The sequence below is a fragment of the Orussus abietinus genome, unplaced genomic scaffold (genome assembly GCF_000612105.2).
Source record: "Orussus abietinus isolate OABI.00-Male unplaced genomic scaffold, Oabi_2.0 scaffold163, whole genome shotgun sequence".
Taxonomy (NCBI): domain Eukaryota; kingdom Metazoa; phylum Arthropoda; class Insecta; order Hymenoptera; family Orussidae; genus Orussus; species Orussus abietinus.
The window spans coordinates 72,866-97,165 of NW_019394880.1; the positions used below are offsets into that span (position 1 = coordinate 72,866).

Sequence of the window (24,300 nt, forward strand, 5' to 3'; positions counted from 1 at the left end):
CATTCACGGTAACAGAATTTAAACCTGAAAAATTTACTGTCGCATTCAAAAAAATCCCGAATGAGAGGTTATCCTCACGATAGAAAGTCACTATACACATACACACAGAAACGAAATTCGTTCAATCAAACAATTATTCTTTAAATTGACAAAACATTTCGTACTACTCGAAGATATACTCCTCTGGTTCAATAAACTTTTTCCTTTCGTGTACTGACTAGATAGTCGACACTTACTTACTCTGTCAAAGGGTGCGACAAAATTCATGGAACACTTCTATACACATTTTTCAGTAATCGTACGAATGCTGTTTTTGAACGGCTGCTTTCCGTGCGTAAATACCGGAATATCAGTTGTGATCGTGATCAATGGTCACTTTTAATTCTTTAAACAATTTTTTGAGATAGTAGTTATCCAGTTATTATAAAGTTCAGCGTGGAAATCATTTTTCGCGGGTTTTTCTTCGATATCGGGTTTTCTTATAATCAAAAATTCCGATTTGATTTTGTCGTCCATTTGGAATTCGCCGTCGCGATGCTCCTTTCTTGAAAGGGAAATGGCTTTTCAAAGCGTCGGTGGAGTGTATCTTTATAGTTCCAGACGGGCTTCCGGCGACTCGGTTCACGCACGATCGGGCTTTCGTTTCCCTTGGCACGAGACTTCCATTGACGGTAATGGTGGACTCGTTCTTCGACCCTTTCGATGTGAAGAGAAGATGCGCGTTGCCTTCATTTCCCGAGAAATCGCTGTAGCACTCGGGTCTTTCGATTCGCGAAAATTCCTCCTCTTGGTACATGAGCTCCACGGAATTCTCAGGGTATCTGGAATTCCTCGGTGCATTCCTTATCGATCGATTCATGGGAGGGCGAACGTGGAAAATTTCAAGATGTACGAATTTGAGGTTATGGCTTCACTACGGATGATCAGATTCGTTCGATTAGACGAGACACGACTGAAACATCCCGAGTTGAAATTTTTTATCATCCTTAAAATCTCTACACCATGAAAAAATTTTCACTGAACTAAAGAAATATTTTATTAATGCAAAGAATAATTATTTGACTCAAGTAAACTCGAATAAATTGGATGCAACATTTATTCGGAATTACGATAATTTATTTTAGTCAAATAATTATTCTTAGAATTAACAAAGTATTTCTTTACTTCAATGAATTATTTTTATCAGGGTAATTGTAGACGTTCAATGGGTTTTGAGATATCGTAAGAAAGGTAACTCTTATTGAATTAAGGTCCTATTTTAGACCTAACAGGCCGTACAAGGTTGAAAGTAAGATGTAAAAAGTGAAGTATGACCAAAAGAGAGCTGATAGGTTAGGCATTTTTTTTCTAGGCTCAACATTTTGACTCGGAAAGGGAGTTGGCTGCTTTTTCCGACCTTTCTATACGAGAAGGAAACGAAAAGGACTTCTTTTTCGCGGAGGAAATCGATCCCCATGGAGATCCTGGCCTTCGGGGATGAGCTTTGGCCCATCTCCGTAAAAGACGACGTGGGGAAACTTGCGAGCTTCCCCATTGGCTCGGAGAAGCTCTGGATAAAAGTGAGAGCTATCAACGGGACGACGTTGGCTGATACTTCGCCGAATTACGCCTTTTCCTCAAGCTTCGACCTCGCCCACCAAAATGAGGAGAAAAACGAGACCTCGATATCTCGAATTTTGACAAACCTTTGCCCGCTTTCACTTCTAGACTGAGAAAAATTTAGTTGTGAAATAGACGCCAGTCTCTGTTTTTTTTTGCAGTTTGCATTTTGCAAAGCAAGTTTTTTTTTATTTATCACAAACTAGAACCAAGAATCCATATTTTTTTTTTTTAATGTAATTTCACGGTGACCGCGTTTTTCCTTTGGGCGTTCATAATCACGTGCTACAATTTCAAATGATTCGGTAAACTCAATTTGGAGGAAAGTTTTATAAATATTTTGACGTTTTGTATATATAGAATGACCCTTTCATATCACTTTAATGACCCCAGGAAAAAACGATTTCTGTGACAGCGAGCTGGCGGAAGTCGTTTCGTCGTGAAGAGACAAGGAAGGAAGGTATTTACGCAGACGACGAGGAGAGGACAGATTTAATCGCACGCCCGTCATTCCTCTCACGTCGCCAAGGGTTGAGATGAGAAGAGACACAATTTAATACACACGTTTCAGTCTCGACCCGAGTTTGGTTCTTCTGCAAGGAAGGGGCGAATTCGGTCTACGAGCAAAAAATACTCCCATCCCAAGTACGTGCCGAGTACAGAGAGCAAGGCGGTACAGAGATCCACGTATCTCAGGGTTAACAGAGAGAGAGAGATGGAAAGAGAGGATCAGAGGAAGTACCGGAAGTGGAGGAAGGACTGCCAGGGTCAGCCGAGGGAGAAGAAATCCTCTTTCTCGGACGGCTTTTCCAAGGGAAATGGAAGTCGATGGTGAAGTTGGATTCGCTGATCGCGAGGTGAAAAATTGGAACTGGATATTAATATTTTTCTTAGATTCGAGATAAATCTCGCGAATGAAATTTTCAATTATGATCACGATATCAGTGTGGTTAGAACTAAAGACTTTTCCTTAAATCCGAGGAAATTTTAATCCATTTGAAGATAAACCGACGAAATAAGGAATTTTTTTTATAAATCTGAGGAAACTCTCAATAATGAAACTTATGAATATATTTTAGTACAATTTAACAGATTTTATAAATCCACAAAGAAATTGGAGGGACTTTGAAATACATCCGAGGAAATTCTCGCTAATGAAATTTCCAAGTATATTTTAGAGATTTGTACTAAAATTACAATTTCCACAGGACAATTTATTACACTCTTGTATAACTGTATACTTGGCGCGCAGGGCAGTCCAATTGCGAAGAGCCATTAAGATGCTTTTTACTCGTCTGAAATTATATAAATTGGATTAAAATGTACGTCTCGTTCGTTGGAGGATCAGAAGGAGTCGTTTCGAGCTGTCCCTTATCTCCTGTGGTCGTTTAACGAGCGGGAAAGCCGGATGTCATCCACAGAGACGCGAATGCGAATTCGTGTTGGAATGGAACATAACTTCGCCGCCATTTTTCCCTCCGCGATGCATCCAGAGGTCGCTTCTGTTACAAGACTTGAAATCAATATCGTTGATAATGTATCCATTACTGAATTGAATACGCCTACGGATATATTTGATGCCTCAAATAGGGATTTTATTACCGCTCGTAAAATCCTGTGCCTTCGTCTCCTTTTCTGAAGAATTTAATTATCCGTAATTCCATCGCGTTTCAGCCGGAAGCCGTAATTCCACCTCCGAAATGCACGTAACCCGTTCGACTCGGTGGTTAGCTCCACAAATTTCGTTTGAATTTAAAAGTTTATCGTCGTCGTGCCCTGGTCTTCGTCATGCTTTCCAGTTCTGATGCTTTGGGGGGGGGGGGGNTCTTAAAATTCGCTGAATGACTTGGGTAAATTTTTGTTTTGTCAAAATCAGCTTTCCAAAAATTTCGCTGCTCGATCGAGGTCCTCAAAATTCGCGGAATGACTTGGGTGAATTTTTGTTTTGTCAAAATCAGCTTTCCAGAAATTTCGCTGCTCGATCGAGGTCCTCAAAATTCGCGGAACGACAAGGGTGGATTTTCGTTTCGGTAAAACGTTATCATGACAAAATCATCATTTCAAGAATTTTACTGCTTCACCGACGTCCTCAAAATTCACAGAATAACATGGGCGGATTTTTATTTCGGTAAAACGTCATAATGGCAAAATCATCTTTCCAGGAATTTTGCTGGTCGGAAGATAGCCCAAAAATTCGCGAAATGACCATGTATTAACCATTTTTCTTGTTCGAGTCGAGTATTTTAAACCCCTTTATACAAGTCCAGGCGAGAAGAGAAGGTCGGAAAGTTGAACTCGCAAAAGACGAAGGGATGATATAATTATACAGGCGAGAAATGGCGTAGAACGGACGCTTTGTACCTGGATTTGGTAAACGGCAAAACAAGAATAGAGCCAGGCATCGTTATAGGAATTTTCTCCCTCGAAGCTGAACAGAAGGGGAAGGAATTTGCGAGGGTTGGCGAATAGACCAAAGCCCGGCGTTGCCTAATTACGAATCTCGGAATCCGCTCCGGATCTGCCAACTTCCGACGAAAACGCGTCGAGGGACCAAACGTCGCCGGAAATGAAAATCTTAACCGAGCGTTTCTGCAAACTCAAGTAGACCTAAAACAATGAATCATTGACGGCGTTCGTTGAAACTTTAAAAATAAATTGTCTAAAATATTCTTACATTGAGAAAAAGATTTCACTAAACCACAGAACTATTTCTTTAAATAGTACCATAAGAATCTTTAGTTAATTCCAAAAATAATTATCTGCCTCAAATAAACTGAAATAAATTGTGATAATTCCGAAGAAATGTTACATCCGATTTAATTCAATTTCATTTGAGTCAAATAATTATTCTTTGAATGTACAAAATATTTCTTTGGTTGGATGAATTCTATTTCTCAGTGTACGTTTGACAGTGAATTTGAAAATTGCAAGTATTTTTTTCTATTGGCGCAATTTTTATCGCAGCAACAGCGAAAATTCATCGGCATGATTGCTAGAAGTGCAAAATTTGTTCTTTTCTTCCTAATAACCGCGAACGAAAGTGATCTCGAGACCACATACTCGCGATAGGTCGAAGGGCTCGATAGATCGCGATCAAAGGGGCCGTCGACCCGCGATCAGCGATCCCCTTTACGGGCGATTTACGGCGAAGACTAGAGATATCTTATTCCCGTGCGAAATGCGCGTACTCGCCCGATCGATTTATCCAGGATAATCGATCCGGCGGTAGCGCCGATCGGATCGTGTCCCGGAAGAGGAATCGCGCGCCTACGCGGCGTTTTCGCTAGCGTCGATACTCGTTAGCGATTCGCTCGTAAATCCGAACAAAAAAGCGACCTAACGGCCACGAAATCGAATCGAACGCGAGTCGAACAGCTGTTCGCTCTATCGCGTCGAGAAGGTCGACTTACGACCGCCGATTGACAGGTCTTCTCTTCTGGCGACCTCCGACAATTAGCCGAAATTATAGTCACGCTGGCACGCTTTCAGATTTAAAAAGGAATAAAAAATGGAGAGTAAAAAATGTTGAGGAGTGAAATTTCATGGATTAGAAAATATTTCTAAATAACTTTTCTCCGGACTGGGTGTACCGAATCGTTTGAAATTTGACCACGAGAATATCGATTTCCCAAGGAAGGTGAAAACTGATTTTTTATGAAAAACTTAGAAAATGTTTATAACGAATTTGAAAGAAAATGAAATTTTATACGTGTCAGGATCTTCCTTAGAACTTTCATATTAGTATGACAAATTTTCAAACATCTAGTTCGGAAAAAAGTTTCATGAGCAGTTCACCATGATGCCACTTTCACATCCCCTTAATGAGTGCACAGATCGGAAGCAGGGCATAAAAAGGCACGGCGATTCAGCTGCTAATTGCGATAACGTTTACGATGATATACGAGCCGATAAACGCTATAATCCCTTATCAATCGTTATAGCGATCGTGGACTTTAAATTTGATGTTTTCGTTAATATCACGGAATACTAATCTATCCACTGTCGCTGTAGTTTAAGAAATTGTTAATAAATCACAAGCAATTATTGATATCACGTTCTACTGTCAACGAACGATTACGTTGATTTATACCCGCTATAAAAAAATTCGGATGACATTTTCAGTACGAACATTTCGCGAATTTAATCGCTTATAAAAATACCAGAGGTATTTGTTACAATGTTCTAGTTGAATAATTAGTGCATTGTTCATTAACGTCTAAAATCTCTTTTCTTTTACTTTTTTGGATGCAGCTATTCGCGGGGACGGCCTGTATGTTCAAGTCTCATAACAAGGTTTGTTGTCTCACCGAGCATCTCTGTGTCAGTCTTCGTCGTAATTCGTTGTTCGTTAATTTACGTTCTTTTGTGTTTGTATTTTCCGTCGTTTTGTGTAAATTTTCCTGTCGCACATTGTGGGTCTATCGTTTTCTTCCTCTCTCACTCCTTTGAATCTTTTTGATGGTCCCTCTCGCTTCTTCTCGGTATGGCAGCATGTGGCCTCTTCTTTTACCGACCTTGATCACTCTACTTACCGACTATGATGCCCGATTTTTCCAAACTTTTATCATTTTTCACGTATCTCGCTCTTTCTTGCAACCATTTTCTCACTCCTTCCGTCACGTCTTCCTTCTCTTCGAACTCGAAAAACTATAAATCCACTGTGAAAATATTCATCTACGGCTTATATGAATTGTTAATCGTAAAAATCGCTCTTAGCGGTGGCACAAAATTATGCAGCGTTAAGGTGTTATGAAAGTGGCATCTAAAGAATCGTTTCTGAAGTTTTTTTCCAAACTGCGTGTACCGAATTGTTTCAAATTTTGCCACGTGAATATAGAGACCCTAAGACAGGTCTTGTCAGTCATAAAATTTCATTTTTTTGTAAAAAAAAATTAAGAAATGTTTACAATGAAATTTAGAATAGTAAGTTTCATGAAATGTATCTTCTTTAAGGCCTTTAAATTTGCGCAGGAAAATTTCGAATGATTCGACACCCTCAATTTGAAGAAAAGTTTCATAAACAATCGCCTCTTCAGACGCCACTTTCGTATCGCCTTAAAACAAAAAATGTTTCGCCAATTTTATCAATCAAAATTGCGGTGAGCCAATCACAGAGAGACCAAAGACGTTTGTAAATGAATCTAATCTCCTAGAAGAGATCAGTTGAGGACCCTTTACAAGTTCGTATGAGAAAATATTTGTCTCGATATAAGGACAAACACCGTGCACGAGAAAACGCGACCTCTGTTCTGCACGAAATGGTGGACATACGTAGAAGAGAAACGCAATTTCCGGGAGCGTATAACCTCGAAGATTCCTCTCGTGTCTATATTCGTCGAATATCCTCCGACGTTATGATTAATGCGTACGTAAACAGCCCGAGGAGAGAACTTTCAAAATTTCTCCGTGTTATTAACTCGCTACAACCCTAATAATATTATTTAGAGAAAGCCTTAATGGCGCCGGCTGTACTTGAAATCCGTCAACGGCGTGAAAGCGACATCGACCCTCGACTTCGCCATTGGACAATTTTCCCCTTAAACCGTATATGTCTTAGCTACATTGTAAAATCCAGAATTGTGTTAAACGCCTAATAGTTTTATCAAATGCGGCTAAATGGTCAAATCTTCGTTCGTTTGGTTTTATTTTACAATTCTATTAGTCATTTTATAAAGCAACTACACGTTTTATAAATGATTAAGAAGACATCGTCATAAAGTCAAACTCATTCCGTCTAAATCATTTTAGTGATTTTTTATAAAGCAAATTTTTCCATAACATAACCTAACTTAATCTGACCTCCTTACTTACGTAGAATAAAGTATGTTCCCATCTTTATATTTGTTTTATTTATGAATGTTCCGTAGATTAGGTGAATAAATTATAAACTTATATTTTAAACACCACCAGTTTTTATTAAAATTTTTGGATGAAAACGTTATTTGTAAAATGACTGAAGTGATTTAGCCGGAATGTATAACAGGTACAAAATATATAGTATATAATTCACGTCATGTCGAAATTATGCCCTCGGCGTAATAAATGTCTAGTTATATATTGACCTCCTTAAAGTCGCTCTTGACCTTGAGCGTTCGCAATGGCCGACCACGTGGTCGCCGAGAAAAAGCACGCACGTGTAAACCTTTTCGAACGAGACAAAGCTTTAACTTTTCTCCTTTTTTCTCTCTTTCTCGGCTCCTTCGCGGAGCACGACCAACTAATTAAACTAATGAAACACTTAATGGCGAAACCAGGCCACTCGCTCGCCAAAATGGCTGTCGTACTAATTGAGACGTGCCAGCTTTACGCGGTTCCGCGCACCTACCTTGTTAAAAAGTTATTTTCCAGGCGAGATCATTTGTGACAACCTTAATGTTTTTTGTTAACGAACTTCCCACCAGAATCGATATTGTAAATATATATTGTAACGACATATTCAGCTTTGCAACGCAGGCGAAAGCGAATTAGCTTCAAAGAGGCAAATGCCTGATCTGTCTAGCAAAAAATTAAAAATATTTGTAGACAAATTAATTAAAAATCGAAATTTCATGAGTGTCGAAACCTTCCTTGGACCTTTCATATTCACGTTGTAAAATTTCAAACGATTCGATGCACCCAATTCGGAGAAAAGTTACATATACGAGATTCCTCAGTCGCCACTTTCGCTCCGCCTTAACGATTCGCGCGATTACGCTTGCCTTGGTAATCTCCTTCGCGCTACGTAAAATCTTACTGAATGGCTGCTCGTATTCTCACCATGGTGAGCAAAATGTCGATTCACCCTGGCGAGGCGAGCCACTATGATGGAGACCATTTCTCTGTCTCTCTCTCTCTTTCCCTCCCGCGTCTCTTTGGATTTTACACTGGCGTCTCTTTTAACGAGGTCTAATTAGTGACGTCAGCGAGTAGCTGGGTCAACCAAGACTTTTGAGACAAACCAGACACTTCCCTCAGCAGTCTCGAACGTGAAATCGTCGCCGGTCCTTCGTTCGACAGAGCGGAATCGCGGAATGAATTCCGCGCACTCCGAGCCGCCGAAAAATCGTTAAAGCGCGAATTTCAATGGATTCGCGAATTCCGCAGATCCTGGCGAACGATTCGTTGTCCTCCATCCCGCAAGATGGACGTCGTTCGGGGATACGTGAGTGTCCGAATTTTCCAGTTTTACTCCCTCTGCCAAACTCGTTATTACACGCCTTTTCTCGAGTTTACGAAAACCACTATATCTAGTATTCGCACGTTGTGATAGGAGATTAGTTAAATAAGTGCACACCTTTGGTGAGTTTACACCGCTGATATTATTTGCTTTAACGTTCCGCGGCAGTACTGGTCAAGCATCATTAATTCGCCGATCGCCGGTAACGACTCTCGATTGGAATTAATGCTGAATTACTACAACATTAAGGCGATATGAAAGTGACTCGAATATGACACTTTTCTCCGACCTGTGTTTACCGAATTGTTTGAAATTTTGCCACGTCAACTTGGAAGCCCCGAGGAAGGTCTTGACGCGCATGAAATCCCATTTTTTAAATTTGTTTATGAACATTATTTAATTTTTTTTTTATAACAATTTCATGGGTGTCCGGACCTTCTTTCGGACCTTCACATGAACGTGGAAACGTTTTGAAAGATTCAGTACACCAAATTCGGAGAAGAGTGAAATATACGATTTATTTCTTAGATGCCGCTTTTATAGCGCCTTAAACTGCGCTTCTAACGGTGGATCACGGCTACGCGCGGCGTGCCGTTTATTTAGAAACGGAAAAGAGGAGCGTATGTCGTGAGAATCTCATTTTCGAATTGACTACTCCCTTGATTTCAGCTGGGGGATGCCATGTTCGTCGAATTGCCCCGCGTTCGTCTCGACGGGGGTGCGAGAGCTTTTCGACAACATTGGGGCTACGAAAGCAGACCTTTGGCGCCGCCACCGCCGCTCATCGAAGAGGACGAAGCAGCCGTGGAACCGGAAACCGTCAGCTTGCGGGAAGCCAACACCGCGTCCCCTATAGGTGAGTTTTCCAACGAAATGTCCGTTTCCGAACCATCGATCTTGAATCGGCCCCTAAAATAATATTTTAAAAATATTACAGTAAGTACTCATGATTTAAGAGTGATTATGCCGAACAATGTGATGATTGAATTTCTTTAATTAAACTTAGGGGTGAATTAGGTTAAGTTGTATTTAATTTAACAATTCGCTTCATTAAATTCTACTAAAAGGTTGATTATATCGACGATTAAATTTCTCGAATTAGGTTAGGTCCTATTTAATTTAACGACGCGAACCGTTGAACCGTTCGAATGAGCTTCAATTAAATGATGTTGTCGATTGAATTTCTCGAATTAGGTTAAGTCGTATTTAATTTAACGATCAGAATCGTCAAATCGTTCGAATCGTTTTTAACTAAACGACTGACCATGTTGACGATTAAATTTCTGGAATTAAACTTGACTGTGAATTAGGTTAGGTCGTATTTAATTTAACGACCCGAACCGTTGAACGGTTCGAGCCATTTTCAATTAAAGGACTGCGATGATGTTCCGTAACGGATGGACCATTCGAGACGGGTGCGAATAAGCCACGCGCTCGTTTTTGTCCGGTTCTTCCTTTCCCCTGTTCTCTTTCCGAGTCGAGTCCTTCTTTCTCTCGCCGTCCCTTTCGGCGGGCATTCGCAGTCGCGCGGAGGACAAGGACGGGCGAGGAGGGTCGGCGAATCGCGTGCAGACTCTTCGCGTGAAAGCGCAAAGCGATAAATAACTCTGCAAGCGAGTCTTACTCGCGTCCCGAAACGGGGAGAACGTGGAAGCACGTGATGTCTCGGCGTTTCCGGTATTTCAGTCAGAGAAACCGACGTTGACGACCACCTAACGAGGGAACGAAAGTGCACTGTTAAAAAAACTTTTTATTCAAGATATTCTGAGAAAAAGAACAAGATTTCAAAAGAGACACTACAAAGTAAACCACAAATGTACACGTTACTTATCTACGCTGAGAAAAAAAAATTTGTTTGAACCAAAGAAATATTTCCTTGAACAGTACCGAAGAAATATTTTGTTAATTCAATTATATTCATAATTATTTGACCCAAATATGAATTCAAATAAATTGGACGTAACATTTCCTCTAAATTGTGACAATTTATTGCAATTCATTTGAGTGAAATAATTATTCCTTGAATTAACAAAATATTTTTTTAGTTCAATGACATTTTTCTTTCTCAGTGTACGGACTGCTGTAGATTGGTTAATATTTTATAGCAATATTCTGACATGAGGTTTACTCGGTGAGGAGTCGGTATCACCGACCGTGTTCGGTGCGTGCCGTTGGTTGATAACCAAACTAATCCCTAATGAACTACCTTAGGTCGGTACAAACGGTTCTCGGAAATTCCGGCAGATGGTGTCACCCGGTCAACCGCTTCCAGTCGGTACACGATTTCACTCTTCTATGTATCAGAGAGATGAGAGTAGCCATGCTTAAGGGGACACAGCTATCAAATTTTTGCGACACGAACGCTGTTATTCCTGCGGATGCCTCTGGTACCCGAGGCTAGAGTTCGAAAATTCTCGGTAACATTAAATTGGAGAAGGTAACTGTGAAACATACCGTAAGTTACCGGGAACATTGAGAATTTAAGAGAACGTTAATTTTGTTATTTATACTTTAGGTTTCTTCGTTTAAATAACTTTTTTTTTTACATCAACCTCAAAGTTCAAGCTAAAGAGTAATAATTACTATTAGAAAATATTGATTATAGGGTCGTATTTATCTCCAGCTAAAAATATTCACGTATGTACAACTTCACAGAAAATTCCATGCGATTTATTTCAAACGAACTGATATGTTATTCTGCGACGAAACGAATGGGAGGTTTTGATTGGCTACGGAGAACGTACAACGGAAATTCCACTCTGCGATGTTTCTCTATAGCTAATCGAAACCTCTCGTTCGCTCTGTTGAAAAATTCCAATTCTCATAATTTCTCAATAAAAAAGGCTTTGGAGAAATTACCGATAAATTACCGGGAATTTCTCTTCGTTTCTGACGTAACTTACTGGATTTAGAACTCTACCCGAGGCACCGTTTCAAAAATAGGACAAAGGTTAAAGCGCCATCTCTGATTCAAACCGGTTACTTGAGGCATCGAATTAGACAAGTGATACGTCGCCATCTACCAGTTATACTAAGTACCTGAAGTACCGAACCGTAGCTCCATCTTTGAATTGTATTAAGAGTTTGAAGCGGTATTTTAGGAATTAAATACAAAGATGAGTTAAGAGATTGCTTACGAGCAGGATCGTGCGATCGCATCCTGTGCTGCCCTCTGGTTTCGTACGTTAGCTTTCACCGTTTTTTGCCCCCAAGGGCGGCGCAACGAATTTCTGATAGGAACTCGCGCACTCGCGATGGCGGTACCATCCACCAGTCGCCATTGGCGGCTCACGTACTCGTGATGTTAATACCATGCGGCAGTCGACGGTGGTGGCTTACCTACGCTTACCGATACTGCTCGCTTTTGATGGTAAGGGAAGAACACTCGCAACGCTCCAATCGACTTTACCTACTTATCTACTACTATTAAGTACATTGTTGCCTCGAAGTCGACGTGATGCGGAACTTTGGGGCACGCGTCGGTGTCGCGTACGGAACTCTCGTGCAGCGAATCTGTGTGAGTGCGATCGCTCCTAAAAATCTTCGCGCGACCCAACCAGCCAAGCGCCAAGCTATGGGTCGAGACGTTGAGTATGTGTGCATTCGGCGCTACACTCGACAAGTATACGTGAGACTCGAAAACTGCAAAAAATCCTCCCGAGGCTTACCTAACTGTGGATATAAGCCAAGTCATTTCGCGCATGATTTTTACATTTCCCTACTAGCGTTATCGAGCATTTTTAGGCGTTTCTAGAGCGTTTTTGAACCGTTTTCGAGTGTTTTTAGAGTGTTTTCAAGCGTTTTTAGTGTTTTGGAGCGTTACCGAGCGTTTTCCGAACGTTTTCGAGAGTTATCGAGCGTTTTTCAACCGTTTTCAAGTGTTTTTAGAGTGTTTTCGATCGTTATCGAGCGTTGCCGAGCGTTATCGATCGTTTTCGCGCGTTTTTAAAGTGTTTGCGAGCCTTATCGAAGGCCGTACAGTGCCGTTGCGTGTTATTAAGTGCAGTAGAGTGCCGGAGAGGTGCCGAAGAGTGCTGGAGAGTGCCGGAGAGTTGCGACAGAGTGCCGGAGAGTTGCCGCAGAGTGCCGAAGAGTGTCGGAGAGTGCCGGAGAGTGCCGTAGAGTGCATTATAATGTATTAGAGTGCATTAGAGTGCTGTAGTACTCTAATTAGAGTGCATTGATTACCACTGTAATCAGAGTACCTTTGTTAGAGGGCCGTTATAAGTACCTACCTTTTTTTTTTTTTTTTTTTTTTACGAGGAGAAAATCCCTACCGGACACCCCCGCCCCCGGGGAGGGGCGGAGGTAGTGTGGGGCTCGCACCCACTAAAAACTCCCCGGTGGCCGCCTTCAGCGCAAAGGCGGGGGGGCTACGGGATCGGTTACGCAACCGCGGCCCCCCCTGCGCCATGCCCGTTTCCGGGCCCATCCCGGGGGGGACAGAAGGTCCCCCCAAAAGAAAAACCCCTCTAACTTTGCCGATGAGGCGGGGCCACACCGCCCCACCGGCACCCCCCGGGGTCACGTGCAATGGGATCCTGAGCCCCCACTCAGGACCCCCGTGACCCATGCGGCCCGAACGCGGGCCCCCCCCGAAGGAGGAGCGCGCGTCCGCGCCGCCGCTCTCGGAGGTCGGCGTGCAATGGGAACTGTCGTCCCCTGCCGACCTCAGCGGCCGTGGCGGGGGGCCAGGGAACGTGTTCCCCGGCACCCCACCACCGCCGCAACCTCTCTCAAACCGCCGGCCGGGCGGAGCAGTACCGCCCGACCAGCACCTCCCGGGGTCGCGTGCAGTGGGATCCTGAGTCCCACCCAGGATCCCCGCGACCCATGCGGCCCGACCGCGGGATCCCCCCGAAGGGAGAGCGCGTCCGCGCCGCGACTCACGGAGGTCGGCGTGCGATGGGANACTCTCCGGCACTCTCCGGCACTCTGCGGCACTCTGCGGCACTCTCCGGCCCTCTGCGGCACTCTCCGGCACTCTCCGGCACTCTCCGGCACTCTGCGGCACTCTTCGGCACTCTCCGGCAACTCTCCGGCACTCTCCGGCACTCTCCGGCAACTCTCCGGCACTCTCCGGCACTCTCCGTCACTCTCTGGCACTCTGCGGCAATTCTCCGGCCCTCTCCGCGAACTTTCCGGCACTCTCGGGCACTCTCGGGCACTCTCCGGCACTCTCCGGCACTCTCCGGCACTCTCCGGCCCTCTCCGGCACTCTGCGGCAACTCTCCGGCACTCTCCGGCAACTTTCCGGCTCTCTCCGGCACTCTCCAGCACTCTCCGGGAACTCTCCGGCACTCTTCGGCAACTCTACTGCACTTAACAACACTCAACTGCACTGTACGGCCTTCGATAAGGGTCGAAAAAACTTGAAAAACGCGCGAAAACGATCGATAACGCTCGAAGAACGCTCGATAATGCTCGAAAAAGCTCTAAAAACGCGTGAAAACACTTGAAAAACGCTTGATGACGCTCGAAAACCCTCGATAACGCTCGAAAATGCTCTGAAAATGACTGACAAACACTTGAAAACGTTCAAAAACGATCGATAACGCGCGAAAACGCTCCGAAAACGCTCGAAAACACTAAAAACGCTCGACAACACTCGAAAACGGTTGAAAAACGCTCGATAACGCTCAAAACGGTCTAAAAACGCTTGAAAACGCTCGATAACGCTAGTAGAGAAATGTAAAAATCATACGCGAAATGGCTCGGCTTATATCCGCTGTTAGGTAAGCCTCGTGAGGATTTTTCGCAGAATTCGACTCTCACGCATACTTGTCGAGTGTAGCGCTGAACGCCCACATACTCAACGTTTATATCCGTAGCTTGGCGCTTGGCTGGTTGGGTCGCGCGAAGATTTTTAGGAGCGATCGCACTCACACAGATTCGCTGCATGAAAGTTCCGTACGCGACACCGACGCGTGCCCCAAAGCTCCGCATGACGTCAACTTCGTGGCAACAATGTACTTAACAGTAGTAGATAAGTAGATAAAGTCAAATGGAGCGACACGAGTGTTCTTCCCTTACCATCGAAAGCGAGCAGTGTCGGTAAGTGTAGGTAAGCCACCACCGTCAACTGCCGCATGGTATTACCATCACGAGTACGTGAGCCGCCAACGGCGACTGATAGATGGTACCACCATCGCGAGTGCGCGAGCTCCTATCAGAAATTCGTTGCGCCGCCCTTGGTGGCAAAAAACGGTGAACGCTAACGTACGAAACCAGAGAGCAGCACAGGACGCGATCGCACGATCCTGCCCGTAAACAATCTCCCAACTCATCTCTGATCGGTATTTTAGAGTATGATTGTATGTATCGTTTACCGACGTATCGCTCCTTTTGATGCCACAGCTACCGCGAGGGCAGCACCGCACAATAGTTATGAAGTAGGGGGCCTGGCTACTCTCATCTTCTTTCTATATATATCAACCCATGAACAGGTAATCCGTCAATTGGTGTACCAGATTTTGGATATTAAATCCAGATTTGGGTGGATTTTCTGTCTTTATTTTTGGAGTGTAAACTGGGGTACTAAATATCTGGAGATTAATTCTTGAACAAAAAAAAAATCATTCTAGATAGACGAATAAATTTGGAGTGTTTACTAGGTGGATACGACCCAATGCCATCCAATACGAATTAAGATGTAATGTTCGAAAACCTATATTCTGAAAAAATCTTTGAAAATCTTCAACAATTTTTTTCAATTCATAACTGCTTTTTGTAATCCTTGAAAAATTCTGAAAGTAATTCTTCAAAAATTCTTGAGTTCTAAAATTAGTTCTTCAAAAATTCTTGAGTTCTAAAATTAGTTCTTCAAACCTTTTTGAAAACCTCCTGAGAAATTATAAAAATAATTCCTCAAACATTCTTAAAAACAACAAAAATCTACACACTTTCGTACTTGTAAACATCTAATTCTCAACGGACCCAATGGCAATAATAGTCACAACGCATTGTTTAAACACTGGACGTGCTGTCACCGGAAGATCCATCCTCGTACTTACGGTGCTTTCTTGGCGCTGGTTAACCGAACGTGCGTCGCAACTGCTTCAACGGGATTGGTCGAAGTAGAAAAGTCGGTCAAATCGAACCTTTAACGTCGAAGGTCGCAACTCCCGATCACATCCCAGGACTCAATCGGGACTCTCGACGTTCTTCGATCGATCGATCGAAGTCTGGACATGCGCGAGTTGCGATAAAAGGCACGCCGATGCGAGCGTGATCGGCATTCTCGCACGTGAGCCATTGTTCGGTTATTCTCGACCATAAATGTGAATCAAATGGAAAATACGTTTTTCAATCAACGCTCCTTCGAAAAGAGTCAAAACATAAATCTACGAAGATATCGTTTTTTTTTTTAAACAAAATAAGGTTTTAAACGAATCGCAAGAGGAGGTACTGCAGCGGCCGTCTTGCTAGATTGCGCACACGTACGCAATCCTACATTTTCGTCCAGCGCTTTTTTTCAAATTTGATAAAGTGCGAGCAGAAAGAATCGCGGAATTCTATTGCACTGTTTTTAAAGACATAAAAATTGCAGATTACGGTACGTACTTGACATTCCCCTTGAAACACATAATCACTGGCAGGACAAGATGGCTGCCATCTTCCCATCCCATATGTCTTGAGTTTCGATTTCGGAGAGATTCCCATGATCCATCTCTTAATAGATATTTCCATAGATCTCTTCATAGATATTTCCATAGATTTCTTTATACACTTTTTCATAGATGTCTCCATAAATCTTTTTATTAATGAGTCAAAGACTCTCGAGTACTTACGTCGATTTTACGGCAACGCCTCACTGCGACTTTCGCGTGCCCATGCAAAATCGACGCACACCAAACAGCAGAGATGCCGGCGAACTTTCCTCTGACTAATTTCGAAAACAGTGGAAGCGACTGCGTAAATCGTTATCGCGACCGACGACCGCATCCTCGAGAGAGAATGCATCGTAGGTTCGGATCGGTGACGCGCAGTCTGTCGGCAGCCGCGGGAACATAACCTCACTTTCACGACAAACTCTTCTTCGCCGTCTAGTATCTCTACCTCAGTTCTCTTTTAGTTTTCTTCGTTAATATCGTATAAAGTGCAGTTTACGATGGCACGATTGCGATGCCATTGTTGTCGTAAACTATAAGTGCGTTATCCCCGATTAATGTTTCCACCATTGTGAAATTCACCGATTAATTTAATATCGAGGCATTTCGTGCCCATCAGTGCAGATCTCGATATTTGATGGACGGATCGAAAGTGACCCAGTTTTAGAAAATTTTGGAAAGCCGTAATCCATGCACCCAAATTAGGGACGATTATCTTTGGGAATTTGATGACAAAGTCGTAAAAAACTGTAGGAAGTGGTCATCTGATTGCGGCTCATACTGGGCGTGGTCTGGATCCCACGCGAGGACCTTGAAGCAAGAGCAACGAGTCTTAATAATCATATTCCACCTCGAAACCTACGACTGCAATTGCCAACACGTCTGTATAAAGTTTTGAGAAAGTACAAGTCTGTCTATAAGAATAAACTTTGAATATAGTCAAACAGCCACGCAACTTTCGGAACCTCCAAAGTTGATGGTCGCAAATCGACGACTTTGCTTCAACATTATTGGCGGCATGTTGATAAAAGTCCACCAGCGAATCTTGCTTTAAATACATAGTTGCAATCATCAAGACGTTTACATACAGTTCTGAGTAATTACTATAAACATAAATAGAGAATTGGATCACATCGCAACGCAACTTCTGGAACATCTGAAGTTAATGATCGCGAATCGATGACTTCTGTTCAGCATTAATGAAGTCACGTTGAAAACATTCAACTAAGCCATCCTGATTGGAATATACGATTGCAACCACCGACAAGAAATTGCAAGTTAACCTGTAAAAATAAACGTACAATTTAGCTCAACCGCAACGCAACTTTCGGTACCTCCAAAATTGATGATCGCGAATCAATGACTTCGCTTCAACGCTACGAGCGACACGTCGAAAAATATCAACTGATGCTACCAGGGTATCTTGGGTGAAATATACGATTGCAATTGCAAACCTACCTATACAAATAAATGGAGAATTACGTCAAATCGCAACGCAACTTTTAGAACCTCCAAAGTTAATGGTCTCGATTCAACGACTTCATTTCAACATTACCAGCGACACGTTGAAAAAATTCAACTAAGCCCACCAGCGCATCCTGGTTGGGATATACGAGCTGCCTTAAATGTCGAGACCTCGAAGTACGGTGGCAGCAGTCTCGAACGACCCGGCTTGACCCGGGGGCCTTGAATTGCAGGAGAACAACCGCGATTTGACCTATCTCAACCTAGAGACCTTGAAGTGCTCGGCACCAACTTAGGCCAGCCTCCGGGAGGAGCGACCCGCCCCGGATGGATCGCGATCGATCGATCGCTGAAATCGATACGCGACCCGCGAGGACGTGCGGCATGAGCCACAGACGCGTCTGGAACTCGATCTTGAGGAGAAAGAGAAGAAAGAATTCGGACCCTAATGACGGCTCTTCTTCTGGGAGCACCCGTGAGTCGATCTCTCGGTCCAGCCAGCTTCTTTGAAAGATCTTTCATCTCGCGAGTCGTTTGACGTCCTTTTCGTTTGATTCGAAGGACATGGTTCTGCCCTTTGGAATCATAGCTTTTGATGAAACTCGACCTACTGGAAGCCACCATCGGATGTAGAATTTTTATTAACAACCTTTAGACTGGTTTAGGATAAAATTCAATGGATTTTACGGTTAACCAGAGTGGTTATGGTTTTTCTCGGTCCAATTTAATTCCCTGGATTTTTTGGAATAACAGCTCGAAAACGAACCTGGAGAAAATATCTACGCTGAAGAAAAAGTTGAACCAGAGAAATATTTCTTTGAATAGTACCAAAGAAATATTTTGTTTATTCAGAAATATTTTATTTATGGTTAACCGTCAGGGTGGGTATGATTTGACCACTTCGGTTTAATTTACAGAATTCTCTAATCCAGAAAGTAATTATCTTTGATATAGTAAATATGTTTAATTAAAAGTTATATTGAATATTAACGTCATTACAGTGAATATTAACGTCGGACTGAAGCATACCTTACATTCTTCGAAAATGGTTTTTACATTTTTCGTATTTCGTATTAAATATTGTTTGAACTTCTGAAATGAACGACTCCATCAGGTCGAGTGACATTACGGACAAATACTTATTGCTTGCTCTCTTTGCTTCCGCTTGTCATACACATAAAGCCTGTGCACGCGATATATCTGGAAATTTAATTACGCTTCTCAGGAATCGGTTCGGCTTCCTTGTATTATTCATGGAAAGGGGTGATTCAGAGACCGTCGGTATAAACGAGAACATCCCATAAGTCAGCGAGAGTGGATTTAGGCCGAGGGCCAAAAAGAACCTTTACTCGAGAAGCCGGTCATTTATTCATAAGCAATTTCTCCGAGTAAGGAGGGAAATAAATTACTGGACTTGGAATTAGATACGTAGGTATATACTCTTCTGTACATTCTCCTCGAGATAAAATGCCGGGACTTGTTGCACCGGTTCTGATTCTAATTATTCCATATTTCAACGGCGAATGAAGTCCGATTCTGAAATACAAATCTTGCTTCGCCTACAGTCAGGGGCGAGAGCAAGTGTTCGATCGTAGAATTAATCATTATGTTTACACGGTGTCTCTTAAGGTGATATGAAAGGGTCATTCTATATATATCAACACGTTAAAATATTTATTCAATTTTTCTTCAAACTGGGTGCACCATGAATAATCTCAATCTTTAACTCGTAATTATGGAGGCTCTAATGAAGGTCATGAAGCTCACGCATTTCAGTTTTTCGAAAATAAATATTTTTTTTGGTCCTTGTCCGGGATAAACACATTTTTTTTTTTTTAATGAAATTCGCGAGTTTCAAGACCTTCATTATGACTTCTATAATCTCGTGCTAAAGTTTCAGGCTATTCAACTAACAATTTTGTTTTGGTGCCAGTCAAATAATTATTCATTGAATTAACAAAATATTTCTTTGGTTCAATGAACATTTTTTGCCCAGTTCTTGCGACATAATCGGCGTCGTATCTGTATAGATACATATCCGTGGATCCGAAGATTGGCGCAGGAGAAATTGAAATCGACGATCGAAGCATGGACCGAGAGAGGAATCGTACCGAGAGGGCATGGTGCAGACGAGAAGAATGAGTCATGAACTCCGGACGGTTTTAATTGAAACGTCCGGATATTTAATGAAAAATCACTCCCAGCTGCACACTCCCTTTCAGACGAGCAAACCCGAGACCCTTCGAATTACGATCTCTTCTCACCGCTTCCTGATTTTTTTTTCCCCTGGCACGCTGAGAAAGAAAAAATTCATTGAGCCAAAGAAATATGTTGTTCATTCAAAGAATAATTATGTAACCCAAATAATTTGTCCTAATTTCGAAGAAATATTGTATCCAATTTATTTGAGTGCAATAATTCTTTTCTAATTCATTCAATTAACAAAATATTTCTTTGGCTCAATGAAAATTTTTTCTCCGTGCAAAGAATTATGTACACTGAATTCGTGACATACCCTAAAATCGCATAATTTGTCTTATCTCTTATCGATTTCGTTTATTCGTATTTTTCCTTCCTCAATTTCTTTGATAAATTTTCAGGGAAATGATATTTTATGAACACAAATTTCCGTTGAAATTTTCAGTAAACTCAGGACACAGCAAAAAATAAGAGCGATTTTAAGGTGATATGAAAGGATTTATTCTATATATATGAAACCGTAAAAATATGTATAAAACTTTCATAACATTTTTAAATCATCAACGATTTTGTCAATACCTACCACCTAACCATTTACTTTAAATTGTTCCCACTATTATTGTCACTATGAATTAAAACCCTAGACTTGGCAGTGAATTTTTTTCTTGTTCACGTATTGATATTGTGTTATTTTAAATATTTTAATTCAATCTCATGTGAATGAATCAGTGTGAATCAATTCGGCGATTTTCTTTATAAAAATCTGTTCCGCTCGTCCATCGAAATTCCGTCAATTTTAGGTTCAATTTCGATTTGATTTTTCCAGATTCGTCGTCGCAACGCCTCTCTTACGTGGGACAAATATCTGATTTCATAACGTTCTAGGAAACTGGGCTGACAGAGGAGGGCCTTTTGAAATTAGGCGCGTCGGTAACACTAGGAGACAATGGCGGGCGAGTTACTCCACGTAATGCGAGCCTCCGCCTTGCTACTTTGGTTACTCGGGCTATAATTTAAGCCGAGGGGCGCCGCTTTTAATTGCGACATCCCTGGGAGCCCGCGAGTGCGCGAATCGGTTTCGCAAATGCGTTCCGCTGCTTATTTTCCTTGGCGAGCCTTTCCGCTCAGCTCTACTTTTCCAACCACCTCGATTCTTCGCCCATATTTTATTCAACGTCCCACCATTTCCGTCCTCCATATCTCAACTAATATTGCCGGGTCGAGATTATGAAACCAGTAATTTCTTCAGATTTTTTTACAATTTTTTTCTTCGAACTAGGTGGCGCCTCTAGGTTATACCACCTGGCTGCGCCACTGACTGTATGAATTTTTCTCAATATTTATAAAAAAAAAAACCTTCACCTTTTCTCTCGTCTCGCATATCTCGATCAATGTTGTTAGGTTGAGCTCATGAAGCTACTTATTTCTTCAGACTTTTTCATATTTTAACCAATATTGCCAAGTCCAGATTGTGATTACTTCGATTAATTAAAACTCGACCAGAGACGCAATTCTTCTACGCAGGAACTGATATATGAAATCCAATAAGTGATTGCCGATTAATATTAATACACTCCCCGTAACATCGGGTCGAGATTTATTAAATGTTAATCCCGTTATTAATCATCGACATTCCTCCTGGATGTCTTCTCTCCCCTCGACGCCCTTTCCCGGAGGCGGCTCGTGTCAGCTACGACACGGGCAAGAGGGGACCCCTTGTTTCGCATTTTGTTCCATGTTTTGTTCCTCTCGCTCCTTTTCGTCGACAATTACTGTCTACTAATCATAGACGCTGAAATGAGAAATAATGATCTACAATGAAAGAAAATACCATTGAACCTAAGAAATATTTCTTCGAACAACACCAAAGAAATTGTTAATTCAAAGAATAATTATTTGAATCACGTAATCTCGAATAAATTCGACGCAACATTTCCATTTCCATTTATTCGCGTTTATTTGAACCAAATAATTATTCTTTGAATTAAGAAAATATTTCTTTGGTTCACACTTTCTCCTCAGGGTAAACGTAGAAAAGACAAGGTAAAATGGGTGGAAAACAAAAATAACACTCCATGATAGAGGGAAAAAAGTGACCGATAGAGTTATTTCGTCTTTCGTAAAGATCCGTGAAGGTTTTAAATTTTTGCGGCTTTTTGTAAAAGGGTGACATTTATCCTCCCCTTCAGCCAAATCGAACGGCGCCGGTCCGCGGTCATTCAGTGACTGCGATCCGTATGCGTTACGTCGCGACTTTTGTTGCGCACGGCACATGCGCGCTCCAGGAGACTTTCTTGCGCGCGCACCACCCCGCGCGACTCGCTAATTGCGCAACGACACTTCAAGGCAAACTACCGAACGATATACGACCGTGTCGTGGGCTCGCATCGTGCGTCTCTTCGGCTGTGAAGATCCACGCACTCCCTTCTTTACTATCCTCTCCAGATAGACTAAACAGTGAACTAAGAGAACCAGGAAGACAATGAAGAATCCGTGGTGTATCGTTACCAGAGAAACGAGAGTTTCATAGCAAAAGTCCAATTTTAAATAGGTCCTAAGAAAGAGCGCAATGCTCATATCATTTCATTAAAAATAAAAATACCTTTTTTTGGTTTTTGTCTGGGATAAATACAAAATTTGTTTGCGAAAAAAGAAATTTCGCGAGTTCCAAGACCTTCATCAAGATCTCCATAATCACGTGTTAACGTTTCAAATGAATCGATGNTTATAATAAATGAATTTTTACGAGTATCGCGATCTACCATACGGCCTCTTTATTTATGTGGTAACATTTGAAACAAATTAGTACAACCATTTCAAAAAATACTTTCATGAACGATCAACCTCTCAAATGCAACTTTCATATCACTTTAAGTAAGGATCTCTTATCGATCGATATCTCGGCTGATAGCGTCATTAGCGAAAATGAGATAATGCGCCAATCGAGATAAAATCTCTCCCTCGGACGGAAGTGGTGCTTTCGACTTTCCGACATGGCTGAACTTTATCGGGAGACTCGTCTTGCTCACCCACGCTTCGTCTGTGAGTCATCCGCCGTTTAAGGTTAAGGATAAGCTTAGTTACCCCGGCGGTCGCCATCTTGCAGGAAACGCGGCGATCTTGGCGAGCTCTCTTCCTCTATTCCGCTGTCTCGACTACGCCTTCGACCTCCTCCGCAAGTTTCTCGACTTCCTCTTCGCTGAATCCAAGTTTCTTCCGTGTCCCCATCTCCAACCGATCGCTTATCGAGGCGACGTTATGGCGTTCTTAATCTTTCGTCGTTCTATCGGCTTACGACGCATCCGCCATTTATTATGCGAACTTAATCGCCCTCCTTCCCGTTATGCTGAAGGTTCCGCGTTTTCAACTCTAGGCATTAAGGCGATACGAAACTGACAGCTCAATTGTTGATGAAACTCTTCTGTCAATTCAATTCCATAGAATCGGTTTAAATTTTACCACGTGAATACGGAGGCCCTAAGGAAGGTCCGGGCACCGATGAAATTTCATTATTTTACATTTTTTTTATGGACATGTTTTTATTTTTCTATAACATTACAATTTTTTAGGTGTTAGGACCTTCTTCAGGGCCTTCACATTCACGTGATAGAATTTCATGCAATTCGATACACCTACATTACAGGAAAATGTAGAAAAGCCAAACGATTGATCCTTCAAACGAAACTTTTACATTGCCTTAAATACTGTCAAAACATGAAACGTATCTGAATGTTTTACGAGGGAATTATATTGACCTTTTACCATGTTGAAACTTTAGGAAGTCCTAAATTTGACGTGGACATGAATTTTCTCGAGGATGAGATTTCATTAACCTCGGACCATTCGTTCGGACGAAAACAAATCTACGATGAATGAATCTGCAGACGCGTACCGTGGGTGACGATTGACGGATAACAGGAGCACATGTACCATTTATGTGTGCAGTAGCTCTTGTAAATGGCCCATGTATGTACTTAGACGTCTCCAGGAGATACGCATGCCAACGCGTTTCCGGATTTCGAGCGGAACCCTGTTGTTGCGTACGATAACGAGCAGGAATTCTCATTTACGCATTTTCGGGGTCCAATGCACTTCTTTCAGGAGAAAATTTATTCTTTCTGCGCTTTCTACACTGAAAAAAAAAAATATTTCATTCTCCCAGAGAAATATATCTTTGAAGAGTACCAATGAAATATTTTGTTAATTCAGAAAATAATTATTTCACTCAAATAAACTCGAATAAATCGGATACAACGTTGCTTCGGGATTATG

At 42.1% G+C, this 24,300-nt stretch overlaps 1 protein-coding gene across 4 annotated transcripts in view; it reads left to right on the forward strand.

The window, feature by feature from the left end:
• The window catches only part of LOC105694288 (disabled homolog 2-interacting protein), a 142,878-nt gene that overhangs the window by 13,424 nt on the left and 105,154 nt on the right, over window positions 1-24,300 (forward strand). The window contains exons 3-4 of one of the 4 annotated variants that reach the window (XM_012415099.1): window positions 5,851-5,892; window positions 9,425-9,611. In XM_012415099.1, coding sequence (XP_012270522.1) covers window positions 5,851-5,892; window positions 9,425-9,611 — 229 coding nt within the window. Of the gene's footprint in view, window positions 1-5,850; window positions 5,893-8,704; window positions 8,741-9,424; window positions 9,612-18,214; window positions 18,305-24,300 lie in introns of those variants that run through there. The other 3 variants (XM_012415358.2, XM_023433379.1, XM_012415444.1) reach the window with 3 other exon arrangements.